General features: G+C 49.2%; 1 protein-coding gene across 4 annotated transcripts in view; it reads left to right on the forward strand.

Moving 5' to 3' along the window:
• The window catches only part of Znfx1 (zinc finger NFX1-type containing 1), a 39,101-nt gene extending 26,416 nt beyond the window's left edge, over nt 1-12,685 (forward strand). For 3 of the 4 annotated variants that reach the window (XM_006993534.4, XM_042276845.2, XM_076571134.1), the window contains 8 exons: nt 610-724; nt 3,171-3,418; nt 4,751-4,890; nt 5,409-5,563; nt 6,129-6,274; nt 7,524-7,634; nt 7,874-7,969; nt 9,303-12,685. In XM_006993534.4, coding sequence (XP_006993596.1) covers nt 610-724; nt 3,171-3,418; nt 4,751-4,890; nt 5,409-5,563; nt 6,129-6,274; nt 7,524-7,634; nt 7,874-7,969; nt 9,303-11,744 — 3,453 coding nt within the window. In that variant the 3' untranslated portion in view covers nt 11,745-12,685. The remainder of the gene's footprint in view (nt 1-609; nt 725-3,170; nt 3,419-4,750; nt 4,891-5,408; nt 5,564-6,128; nt 6,275-7,523; nt 7,635-7,873; nt 7,970-9,302) is intronic. The other variant, XM_015987021.3, reaches the window with a different exon arrangement.
• Nucleotides 12,686-13,600: the final 915 nt, after the last annotated feature.

The raw sequence follows: 13,600 nt of genomic DNA on the forward strand, positions 1-13,600 counted from the left end.
CCATGGTTCTCCTGACTTGTCTGGACAGGCTAGATATTTGGATTTTAACATTTTGTGTAAATGGTATTAAATGGTCCAGGTTTGTAGCCTCCACATTTCATTTTATTATTTTTTTCTTTTAAGACAAGGACACAGGTAGCCTATGTTGGTCTCAAACTCACTATATAGCTGAGGCTGGCCTTTATGCCTCTCATCCTTCTGCCTCAATCTCCCAAGTGCTAGGATCACAGATATGTATCAGCAACCTAGAAGCCTCTGCACCTTAAGGTTCGGGTTTAGGTTTTCTATGCTTGGATTAGAACCCAGGACTTCATACAAACCAAACAAGAACCTGCTCTTGAGATTTGCCCTTAGGAATTTATTTTTTATTTTTATTTTTATTTTCCTGAGATGGGGTTTCTCTATGTAGTTCTGGCTGTCCTGGAACTCACTCTGTAGACCAGGCTGGCCTCGAACTCAGAGGTCCTCCTGCCTCTGCATCCCAAGTGCTAGGGATTAAAGGTGTGCACCCCACTGCCTGGCAGGAAAGAATTTTAAATCTTTTGAGGAGACACTGTCTTCATACTGGTTGTCACAGAATTCTCATGATTGACAATTCTTTCTTCACAGGATGCTGACTGGGTCTGTGTCCTGCCCACGAAGCATTCCCTGATGCTTGAATGGCTGGGACTTGGTGCGGGTTCTTTCACTCAGAGTACTCCTCCAGCAGGACCTGAGAGCACAGGTAAGATGTTCATATGACCCAACACACCTTCAGCTGATAACAGAAACTATTGGGGTCCAGCCTCTTTAGCTTCCTTCCCAGGGGTCCAGAAGAGACGCTACTAATGGTGTGAATAATCTGAGGGAAAAGAATCTAAGTATATGGAGCTCTTTCATCCATCCACTTTATTCCTCTGCCACCCAAATTCCTCCAGTCTTCTAGGGAACCGGTCTACAGCCTCACCAACAGTAACTCTTTCACAGTACAATGCAAGACTTTCAAGGTCCCCCTAGAGCTGCCATGGTCAGCTTCATTTGCAACCCAAAAGGGGGGTGACTAGAGGAGGTGGGATCAGATAAGGGCTGGAATAAATCAGAAAGGGAATTTATGTGCTCAAAATATATTCTTATAAGTGGTTAGGTGAAACGTTACAAGTCTGTCATAAACGTGCTCAAACTACAATCTTACAGGTGGTTAGGTAAAAAAGTTTATAAGTCACTAAAATAAAACTGCCTCTATATTCCTATGCCGCTGTTTTCTGACAGAGTGGGGGAGGAGTCAGTTTGTAATCATAGCTTGAAGTACCTGGTATGAAGAAAACCTTTTTGTTTTAAAAATTGCTCTAGAGATGTGAAAGGCGGGGAGATCTGAGCTTGATTTGCACAAGGAGCAAAGCTAGGCACCTAGGAGACAGGGCTTGGCCTAGGAGACCGGCAATGTCTTCATAAAGGTGTTTGTTTGCCTTACAATTCAGGGGGTTCAGGCACCTAGTGGGTGGTCTGACCAGCTATTCTATGTGTCAGTTTGTCTTTGGATGCTTTATTTGGAGCTGGCTCTATCTTTGGATGCTAGCTAAAGGGGATATTTGCAGATATACAATTCAAATTCTAAAAAGGAAGCAGGATGCCAGGAGGCCGAAAGCCTTGTCTATGTGACCTTAACCAAGTACTTTAAATATATATGCCCAAGGAATGATCCATCCACACTGTTAGAAGTTCTTGGGGAAATTATGAGAGCATACAAATTCATAGCAGGAAACAATTGATATATTAAAAGCTGAATAATACCAAATACTCCCTGAGATTTGGCCTTTTTCTCTGGAACAATTCCTTGATTCTTCCAGGTATAGCTTTATCATATACGGCTGAATCTCTATTTCATCTTCCTGCAGCTTGTAGCAAGCTGGAATGCAGTGAAAACCAGAACCACATGACTCACATGCAGTGCCCATACTTAACAAATCTGAGACAGTCAGCAAAAGACTTCACAGGAAAGCCATACACTGAACAGGCGCACTACAAATTAAAGAATACTGTTGTTCAGTACGAACATGGAAGTGCTTGTCAGAAACCGGGGAATTAAAGCAGGAGCTGTAGCTCAGTCGATTGCTTGTCTAGTGTGCAAAAGCTGTAGGCTCCATCCTCAGCACCTCTGACACTGGACATGGTGGCACATGCCTGTAATCCCAGGACTCAGGAGATAGAGGTAGGAGGATCAGAAGTTCAAGGTCATCCTCAACTATAGAACAACTTTAAGCCAGGCATAGTGACACACGCCTTTAATCCCAGCTCTAGGTAGGCAAAAGCAGACAGATCCTTGTGAGTTCAAAGCTAGCCTGGTCTATATAGTGAGTTCTAGGATAGGCAGGGCTGTTGAGAAACGCTTTTTTCAAAAAACCCAACTGTATAACAACTTCAAAACCAGCTTGATCTGTGTGAGAACTTTTCTCAACACACACACACACACACACACACACACACACACACACACACACACACGTAATAATAAAAGTCAATTTAAAAAACCAGGGGACTTAACATATGGTTATGCACAATTATGATCCCAGCCCTCAGGAATTGGAGGCCAACCTAGGCTGTATAGCAAGACTATCTCAAAGAAGAAACAAACACTGCAGAGTGAGAGGCTGAGGGCTCAGCAGTTAAGATCATTGGTTGCTTTTACAGAGGATTCAGTTCATCTAGCCCTGGAGGATTGAACAGCAACATCAGACACACTTGTGGTATACAGACATACATGCAGGCAAAAAATCCATATACATTAAAAATAAATGATTTTTCACACATTTTATTTGTACTTATCCTCATTTGTATATATGATAGAGTAAAACCTTTCTTAAAAGGCATTTTTGGCTGGGCCTGGTGGCGCACACCTTTAATTCCAGCACTCAGGAGGCAGAGGCAGGTGGATCTCTAACAGCTCGAGGCTAGCCTGGTTTACATAGCAAGTTCCAGGACTACACAATGAAACTCCGTTTCCAAAAAGAAGGGGAAAAAAGCCTTTTATATTATTTTTAAACAATCATAAAGTGTAACAAACATACAAAAACTGTTAAGTCTCTGTTCCTGGCATTCCTCTCACTTCCCTTCCCAGGACTGCTTATTGCCATAAAACTGTCTTGTGTGTGAGGTCTTATAGGTGCCCCTGTCCCACCTGCTTCCTTTCTTAGCCCAGGCAGAAGGAGAAGAGGAGGAGGAAGGGGAAGAGGAGGGTTCCCTGATCGAGATTGCCGAGGAAGCCGACCTGATTCAAGCAGACCGAGTGATTGAAGAGGAAGAGGTGGTGAAACCCCGGCGAAGAAAGAAGGAAGAGAATGTGGCGGACCAGGAGTTGGCTAAACTGCTTTTGGCCATGAGACTAGACCATTATGGGTCTGGAAGCACGGCTGGACAGGAGCAAGACACAGAAGAGTGGGAGGTAAACTCCCTTCCTTCCCTAAGGCCCAAAATGGGAAGAGGAGTCAGGTTTACCAAGAAGACTTAGGTCAGGTCCTGCCGAGACAGGCACTGCAGGGTTGGACCACTACTGTTACTACTGTTACTTCACTTCATCCTCACAGCGGGCAGGCGGGCGGGTGGGCAGGTGGATGGACCATCTTACCCCTAACCTGAGGGTAGGAAAGCTGTGGTCAGTCAGAGGGGCCCACAAGAACTTAGATAAGAAGCAGGTGCCAGGTGCCTCTCGGAAGTCTTCAGAAGAATGTGGCACATGGTGTCACACCATGGTGTCAGTACTTCATTCTTCCATGTACCTTCTCAGACAACCCACGTTGTCTGAGCAGCCAGTACAGCAGATGCAGAGGATGAAAGGAAACCAGGAGAGCAGGCTTTGACCTTCAGTCACCCTGGAATCTGGCACTTACTTTAGAGCAGGAGTGTGTGAGTGCAAGTCCTGTGTCAGCTTTCCCCATGGTTAAGCATTTACTATGTGCTACAGCAGGAGACTGGCTACTCCAAATACCAGTTTGAAACCCTTACTGAGAATGAAGGTCTCTGGAGGACAATTGGGATGCAGTAGTTTTCATCTGATGCTCTGTGCCTTACAGAGTCGGGGGAGGGGGAGCCCAGTGCAGAGGCCTGAGCCCAGTTCTCGGGACTATGTATTGGGGTTTTTTCTCTTTTGAATCACTTGGGATGGGGGCTTTAGTGTGGTGACATCTGTTTCACACACCAGTCTTCATCAGATCTTGTAACCTCATTCAGTAACAGAGCCAGAAAGGGAGTGCTTTCTCTTTAGACACTGTGAGTGCATTGGATCATTGTAGCCGGCCTATGGCAAACCCAGTATTAAGCACCTGCTTCTAGGCAACATTCACCAAAAGCCCAATCCCCTCTGCTGTGATTTTAGACACACACCCATTCTAGAAAGAGAAATAGATAGTAGTCCAAGTGAGTTCAGACGGAGTAGCCGGGGAAGGGAAGGAGAGACTGTGGCACAAACACACCTGTTAGGAAATGTTGTGATGGTATCTGAGACAGTGTGTGTAAGATGGGCAGTGACAGCCATTGCTGGCCAGTGGAGGTCCTTCTCAGGGTTCCTCACATTGCCAAGTTGGCAGCCAGCACCCTAGGTCACACTGCCTAAGAAGAGAGAAGATAGGTTTGTGGCCCAGGCTGGTTCTAGAGTCTTTGTTCAGCTTCTCATGATGGAGTAACTGTTGAGAGAATTAGACAAAGTTCACTGGGGGTGGTAACTCCTTCGCTTCTGTGCTGGGGACCTCTGCTCACAGCCTGATATCGATGTCTACAGACCCAGCGTAACCAGAGAAAGAAAATAAAGAGGAGAGTGAAAGTTGAGCTTCGCAAACTGAACACCATGACTGAGGCTGAGGCCGATGCCATCCAAGACATCTGGCAGCTGGACCTGAATACTCGCTGGCAGCTTTACAGGTACGGGTACGGTGCCCAAGCCTAGGTAGTCTGTATCATTTCCCACACAATTTCTTTGTGTTCCTAAAATGGGGAATGGGTCAGATTGGGCAGGACCTCATACAGCTCAGGTGAGACGTAGAGAGCCACTGGGAAGCGTTGACAGCAGAGCTGTGTCTCTGTACCCTGTGCCTGCCTAGACTTCCTTCCTACCTCCTGATGACTCGCAACATCTTTTATGGGGCATTTTAGATGCTTCTTGGTTTTTGTTTTTGTTTGTTTTGGTTTTTTGAGACAGAGTTTCACTGTGTAGCCCTGGCTGCCTCAGCCTCTGCCTCCCAAGTGCTGGATTAAAGGCGTGCGCCACTACCGCCCAGCCATTTTAGACTCCTGTTTTCTGTAATTCTGCGTCTCTCATTCTCCCTGCCTGGACTGTTGACTCTGTAGGGTTTTAGGATTCACTTTAGGAACTGGAGCATCATTTACTCAAAAACACTTACAGAAGCAAGGCTTCCTTTCCCTGCCTCTTCCTTCTCCAGGCTATGGCTGCAGATGTACCAAGCTGACACTCGCCGGAGGATCCTCAGCTATGAACGCCAGTATCGCATCTCAGCAGAAAGAATGGCCGAGCTGAGAGTCCAGGAGGACCTGCACATCCTTAAAGATGCCCAGGTTGTGGGCATGACAACCACAGGTAGGAAGGGGGATTGACCTGTTCAGGACAAGTTCACCTTGGTGTCCAGATCCCATCAGATGAAGAAAAATATGATGAGAGCGTTGCAAGCCACCCTTATCTTGGGGACTCTTGGTGATGTTTTCCTCTTTGTTGCTGCAGAGCTTAAAACTCAAAACAATAACAAACAAGCATAAAGCTCAGGACCACTCAGTACCCTCAGTGCCCACCCTCCCTCAGTGCCCACCCCCTCCCTCAGTGCCCACCCTCTCCCTCAGTGCCCACCCCCTCCCTCAGTGCCCACCCTCTCCCTCAGTGCCCACCCTCTCCCTCAGTGCCCACCCTCCCTCAGTGCCCACCCTCCCTCAGTGCCCACCCTCCCTCGGTGCCCACCCTCCCTCGGTGCCCACCCTCCCTCAGTGCCCACCCCCTCCCTCAGTGCCCACCCTCTCTCTCAGTAGCCACTCTAGTCCCAGATGAGCAGGAGGGCTTAGTTGTCTGCCAGCCCAGGAAAGGTGGACAAGAGGTAGCCCTTTGGGTTCTGTGCCCCACCTCAAGGAGCCTCTCTCATCTTTCCTGATTTGAGGTGCTGCCAAGTACCGCCAGATCCTTCAGCAGGTGGAGCCTCGGATCGTCATTGTAGAAGAGGCTGCTGAGGTTCTTGAGGCGCACACCATTGCCACGCTAAGCAAAGCTTGCCAGCATCTCATTCTGATTGGGGACCACCAGCAGGTAAAGCAAGACTTCCTAGAGGATGGGGTGTGCTCTGAAGACAGTCCTCAAGCTGATTGGTGACTTCCTGTGCTTATTCTCTTCCTTGAATCCCGTGTTATTTTCCTCTCCCATGCCACTGCTGGAGATTGCACCCAGGGCCACACATGCTAGGCAGGACTTCTATCCTGGGAGCCATACAGACTAAGTTGGCCTCAAACTTGTAATCCTCCTGCCTCAGACGGCTGGGATTATAGAACTGTACACCTTGCTTAGTTCAAGTTAAAATTTTGATGTAAACAGTGTTTTCAAGTGTGTGGTGGATGCTTTGTTTGTGCCTGCATGTGTCAGTGCACCACACACCTGCAGTGCCTGTGGAGGCCAGAAGAGGGTGCTAGACTGCAGCTACAGTCAGTTGTGAGCTGATGCCTGGGTGCTAGGACGTGAATTTGGATCCTCTGTGAGAGCAGCCAGTGTTCTAACCACAGAGCCATCTTTTCAGCCCTCACCATGGACAACTGCATAGAGAGCTCTTTAGTCTTTTACTTCCATTTTTGCTACCTGCTGGTCTGTCTCCTGAAAAAGAACCAAAGTGAATTAAAAAAAACCCCGAAAAGTAAATTAGCCAGCCATGGCCAGCTTGTGCTACATACTCACACGCTTGCCTCAGAAGAACCAAAAACCTCCAAATCCCAGGCAATGAGAGCATGGCACTCTTAAAGCCCTCAGGGGCTTCCCACTGCTCTTGATGTCAAAAATCAAGCTTCTTTGGTTTTGAGATGGTCTCATGTAGCCCAGGCTAGCCTTGAATTCGATTGGTAGCTGAGGATGGCTTTATTCTCCCGACCCTTGCCTCCAACTTCCAAGTATGGGATTATAGGACATGCTCAACTATAGCTGACCTAGGAGCTGCTGCACAGCAAGACCATCTCAAAGCAAGAGTGGGCTCTGGCTCTGGCTCACCCGTCTCAGGGCTCCCATTCACTGTCCTTCCTGTCCCCTTTCATGGCTTTCTTTTCAAATGAATGAATGACTGGAGGCTTCCTCCATGCTGTTGTCAACTCAGATGTCACTGTTCAGAGGCCTAAAGAATTCCCACCCCTGGGCTCTCCATTATATCTTCTTGGGGTCTTCACAGTCCTCTATTAATCCTTAACCTGTCATTACCTAGACGAGTACACCACCTTTCGACAGCAGGTGCTTGAATCGCACGCTGCGGGGTGATCAGTGTGTCCCAGCAGACAACTCTCAGCCATGTTTCTCTCCCCAGCTGCGCCCCAGTGCTAACGTGTATGACCTGGCCAAGAACTTCAACCTTGAGGTGTCCCTGTTTGAGCGGCTGGTAAAAGTGAACATCCCCTTCGTCCGTCTGAATCACCAGGTGAGCAACGGGGTTTGTGTTGCTACAGACATCTAGAAGGTTCCTGGGTGTGTGCCACCTGCCAGCAGTTAGAGCTGGCTTACCTGACACAGCCCATCAGAAGCACTGTTTCAACCACTGCCAGGCCTGCTCTGCGGGAAAGAGCCGCTTGCATCACCCTTCCTCCCAGTGCTCTTCATTGGCTGCTCTGTAGGTTTCCTTTGTCTTGCTCTTGTTGCTAATGACACCTGTTGTTTCAGCACCGCATGCGTCCTGAAATTGCCCGTCTTTTGACCCCCCACATTTACCAGGATCTGGAGAACCATCCCTCTGTTCTCAAGTATGAGCAGATTAAGGTCAGTCTGTCCTACCTGGTGTCAGCAGCTTAGGAAGTTTCCTTTCCTTGGGAAGAAATAAAGGCTTTTGGAAGTAGTAGAGGGGCTGGAGAGATGGCTCAGTGCTTAGAGCGTGCACTGAAGCCAGCATGGTGGAGCTCACCTTTAATCCTAGCACTTAGAAGACAGCGGCAGGTGGATCTCTGTGACTTTGAGGCCAGCCTTGCCTACATAATGAGTTCCAGAACAGCAAAGAGCTATATAATAAAGAGAGTTTGTGTAATTTAAAAAAAAAAAAAAAAATGTGTACTGCTTTTGCAGAGGACTCAAGTTCAGTTCCCAGCACCCACACTGGGGACCTCACAGCCTCTAACTTCAGTTCCAGGGGCTCCAACACTGATCATCTCTGGGCCTCTCTTCATCTTCTGATCTTCATGGGCACCCACACTCAGGTGCACATACCCACATATGGAGACACACACACAAAATTAAAAATAAAATTAGAATCTGAGTTGGGCAGTGGTGGTGCATGTTTTTAATCCCAGCACTCAGGAGGCAGAGGTAGGGCTATCTCTTGAGTTTAAGGCCAGCCTGGTCTACAAAGTGAGTTCCAAGACAGTCAGAACTGTTACACAGAGAAACCCTGTCTTGAAAAAAACGAAACTCTATATATGATATATGATATACGAGATATATATATATGATAGATATATATTATATATATATCATACACACACACACACACACACACACACACACACACACACACACACACACACACGATCTAATCTGTAAAGAGAAGGAGAAGCAGAGCCAATTAAGGACTGCTGAGCCTTAGGGAGGAATAGGACAGAAACGGGATCTTGACCTGTTTAAATCAGTTCTGACACTTGGTAGCTATGTGAACTTGGGCAAGTGAAGCAAGAGATGCAGGTGTCATGGTGTTCTGTGCAGTAAGAATTGCGACTCCCACCTGTCTCCAGCTGTGTGGAGGGGCCTGTGTGGCAGTCAGCACATCAGCTTCTTCTTCATCACAGATACTGTCTGTTGCCTCGGCCATGGCAGGTGATTGGATACTTGGAAAACCAAAATAGGCTTAATTATTCTCTAGCTCCGTGCCTAGATAAAGCACGTGACCAACTTCAGCAGGCTGTGAGGTGGGGGTACAAAAGCAGAGTCTCTTCCTGGGGGTCAGTGGTCAGTGACATAAGACAAGAAGAAGAGCCAAGAGCTTGGTGTAGCTCAGAGGTACAGCACCAGCTTCTATGTGTGAGGCTCTGGGTTCAGTCCCAGTGCTGAAGGAAAGGGCAAATGTGCCACAAGAGCGTCTCTGACATGTCGCCTTGCTTTTTAGGGGGTCTCCTCCAACCTTTTCTTTGTGGAGCACAACTTTCCCGAACAGGAGATCCAAGAAGGCAAAAGCCACCAGAACCAGCACGAGGCACACTTTGTGGTGGAGCTGTGCCAGTACTTACTGTGCCAGGAGTACCTGCCCTCCCAGATCACCATCCTCACCACTTACACAGGGCAGCTCTTCTGCTTGCGCAAACTCATGCCTGTCAAGACATTTGCTGGCATCAAGGTCCATGTGGTGGACAAGTACCAAGGGGAAGAGAACGACATCATCCTCCTCTCTCTAGTGCGGAGCAACCAAGAGGGCAAGGTGGGCTTCCTCCAGATCTCCAACCGCATCTGCGTAGCCTTGTCCCGGGCCAAAAAAGGGATGTACTGCATTGGGAACATGCAGATGCTTGCCAAGGTGCCCTTGTGGAGCAAGATCATTCACACCCTTCGAGAGAACCACCAAATAGGCCCAGCCCTCCGCCTCTGCTGCCAGAACCACCCTGAAACCCACACCCTTGTATCCAAAGCTTCTGACTTCCAGCAAGTGCCAGAAGGAGGTTGCAGCCTGCCCTGTGAGTTCCGGTTGGCCTGCGGGCATGTGTGTACACGTGCCTGCCACCCGTATGACTCCTCCCACAAGGAGTTCCAGTGCATGAAGCCATGCCAGAAAGTCATCTGCCCAGATGGGCACCGGTGCCCACTTGTTTGCTTCCAGGAGTGTCAGTCTTGTCAGGTCAAAGTGCCCAAAGTCATTCTTCGGTGTGGTCACAAACAGATGGTCCCGTGTTCAATGCCAGAGTCAGATTTTTGCTGCCAGGAGCCTTGCCCCAAGGTACTAAGATGTGGCCACAGATGCAGCTACCTGTGTGGGGAGGATTGTGTGCGGCTATGTCCAGAAAAGGTCACTGTAAAACTGAGGTGCGGGCACAGTCAACAGGTGAAGTGTGGCCATGTGGAAGATCTGAAACACGGTCTGACCGTCAAGTGCAGCACCAAGTGTGGCGCCATCCTAGACTGTGGCCATCCTTGCCCAGGCTCCTGTCACAGTTGCTTTGAAGGGCGCTTCCATGAGCGCTGTCAGCAGCCCTGCAAGCGCCTGCTTATCTGCTCACACAAGTGCCAGGAGCCCTGCATTGGTGAGTGCCCACCCTGCCAGCGGACATGTCAGAACCGCTGTGTCCACAGCCAGTGCAAGAAGAAGTGTGGGGAGCTGTGCAGCCCCTGCGTGGAGCCCTGTGTCTGGCGCTGCCAGCATTACGAGTGCACCAGACTCTGCTCCGAGCCCTGCAACCGGCCCCCGTGCTACGTGCCTTGTACTAAGCTGCTGGCTTGTGGCCACCCTTGCATTGGTCTGTGTGGGGAGCCATGTCCCAAGAAGTGCCGTGTCTGCCAACTGGATGAGGTCACCCAGATCTTTTTTGGCTTTGAAGATGAGCCTGATGCCCGCTTTGTGCAGCTGGAAGACTGCAGTCACATCTTTGAGGTGCAAGCCTTGGACCGCTACATGAATGAGCAGAAGGATGATGAAGTTGCCATCAAGTTGAAGGTCTGCCCCATCTGCCAGGTACCCATCCGAAAAAACCTGAGGTATGGAACCAGCATCAAACAGCGACTGGAAGAGATAGAAGTCGTCAAGGAAAAGATCCAGGGCTCTGCAGGGGAGATTGCAGCCAGCCAGGAACAACTTATGGCCCTGCTGGAGAGCAAGACTCTCTTCCAACAGCTGCGTCCTGAAGAATTCCTGATGCTCATAGAAAAGCTGGCCCAGAAAAACCTATCAGTGAAGGACCTGGGCCTTGTGGAAAATTCCATCACCTTCTACGACCACTTAGCCAACCTGGAGGGGTCCCTGGAAAAGGTGCATTACTTAGAACGTCAGAAAGTGAGGACTCGACTTGACCAGGTCCATGAGTGGCTGGCCAGGAAGCGCCTGAGCTTCAGTAGCCAGGAACTGAGCGACCTCCAGAGTGAAATCCAGAGGCTCACCTATCTGGTGACCCTCCTGATGCGCTGCAAGATGGCAGAGGAGAAGGTGAAAGGCAGTATAGCAGAAGAGGTCGCCAGCATCCGGAATATTCTTGAAAAAACATGTAAGTTCACGCAGGAAGATGAACAGCTGGTGCAGAAAAAGATGGATGCTCTGAAAACCACCCTTCCCTGCTCTTGCCTGGGCATCTCAGAGGAAGAACGGGTACAGATTGTCACAGCCTTGGGTGTTCCTCGTGGCCATTGGTTCAAGTGCCCCAACGGCCACATCTATGTGATCACTGAGTGTGGGGGAGCCATGCAGAGGGGCACCTGTCCTGAGTGCCAGGAGGTAATTGGTGGTGAGAATCATACTCTGGAGAGGAGCAACCAGCTAGCCCCGGAGATGGATGGAGCCCAGCACCCTGCCTGGTCAGACACAGCCAACAACCTGATGAACTTTGAGGAGATCCGCAGGCTGATGTAGAAGATGGCACCCCAAGGCCTTTTGCCCTGCAACCTCATAGCCAGGGTTGGCTCCCTAGGGAGGAAGCAGTTTGTGTCCTTTAGTCTTCACTCTTGTTTAAGGATCCATTTTTAGGGTTTGCCCATGTGATTCTAGATGTACCCCTGCGCTAGAGTAAGCACTTTACCTCCAGCACTGAGCAGAGCCCACACTTCTCACCTCCTCTCCTGTACCAAGTGGGACTCCTGGGAGCATCTGGCTCCACCCGAGGCTCTTAGGGTAACTGGATCCTGGCATGGTCAGCACTTCTGCATGCTCCCAGGGTGCACTGCTTGTCATGGTCAGGCCTTAACGTGCGGACTAACTTCCATTGTAGTAACAGCGGCCCAGAGCTTTAGGAACCACTTACCCAAGGAGCACAGAATCCTGGCCCCTACTCATCAGGCTCCCGCTCTCCTGGAGGTGGAGGCCTGTGACAGACACTCACCAACTCCTTTTGATCCAGTTACACAGTCACCATCCCCAGTGGGGTAGGGGTGGGGCTTCCACAGCAGGCACAGGCTGAGTGACCCCTGCACCCTCCTGAAACTTGCACTCAAAGAGCAGGGGTGGAGGTTGGGGGAGGGGGTGTGTCTCGACCTCTGTAGGGGAGGTTCAGTGGTGGTGCTGTCTGCACATTCAGTGTCTACAGCACCTTTTGGAAGTCTTCATCCGGGCACCCTCCCTTTCAGCCTTGGCCTGGGCAGGGTTAGCATCCCAGCAGCTTCTGCAGGCCCTGGCCCCAGGCCCATGGCCTGCATCTGCATCCCTGTCCAGTGTTCCTTAGAACAGATTTAGGCATCTCAGGTCCTTTCTAATGTTGGCCAGAAAAACCCCTTTCTTATGTATGCATTTCCTTTTGTTGTCTTTACTATGCACTTTAGCCCATAAAGCCAATTAATAAAAACACTGATTGAGAAAAACCTTTGGGTTTTTACTGTATTGGTAACTGATGTACCTAGGGCTTCACTTAGGTTCCACTACCACCCCATCTGTCTTCCTAACTTTCAGTAGCAACTTGGGTAGCCAGAGAATTGTGGGTAGGGTACTGTCTATGGTGAGGAATGCATGGTTTTTTTGTAGTGGGGATCATTTAGCTGGTGAGCCAAATCTGACCCATAGTAAGACATTGGTCGGCCTACAGCAAATGTCTCATGAGTTCCCTGAGAGAATCTACATATCCATGCATATTGCTAATGGAGGTCTGCACTTGGCTCTTTAGAACACATTTATATATGGCTTGTGGTTGGGTGCACGTGTGGAGGTCAGAGGAGAGCTGGAAGGAGTTGGCTTTCTCCTGTGTGGGTCCCCAGGATGGAGCTCAGGTCACCAGCCTTGCCTTTCCTGGCTGAGCCTTCTCACTTGTCCCCTGCACCTGGCTCTTAACATGGGAATCTTTCTGCCAAAGGCACAGTCTCGTCTGAACTACAGCCCGGCACCAGGTGAGCCTTGATTTTCTAAACAGAACCCTATGCTGGCAAGTGTGAGTGAGCTCAGTGGTTCTGAACAGACTTTTAAGTCCAGAGTATGTGTGGCCAGAGAACTGTTCTTTTCTAAACTGAGGGGAAGGAGTCCAAACTCAAAATGGACTTCTTGTGTTTGATATGTTATAAGAATGCTTATCAGGAAGGGAGCCACATCCAGGCAGAGCAGCATATACCTGTAATCAAGCAATCTAGAGAGCTATAAGTTTGAGGTCTAAATAGTAGGTTCCAAGCTAGCCTGGGCTACAGTGAGATACTTGCTCAAAACTTCAAAAAGCCATGGATGAGACACTAAGAAACAGCTTCTAGATAGAAACTCACCCAGGGGCTGGAGAGATGGCTCAGAGGTTAAGA

This window comes from Peromyscus maniculatus, chromosome 4 (genome assembly GCF_049852395.1).
Source record: "Peromyscus maniculatus bairdii isolate BWxNUB_F1_BW_parent chromosome 4, HU_Pman_BW_mat_3.1, whole genome shotgun sequence".
Lineage (NCBI taxonomy): Eukaryota > Metazoa > Chordata > Mammalia > Rodentia > Cricetidae > Peromyscus > Peromyscus maniculatus.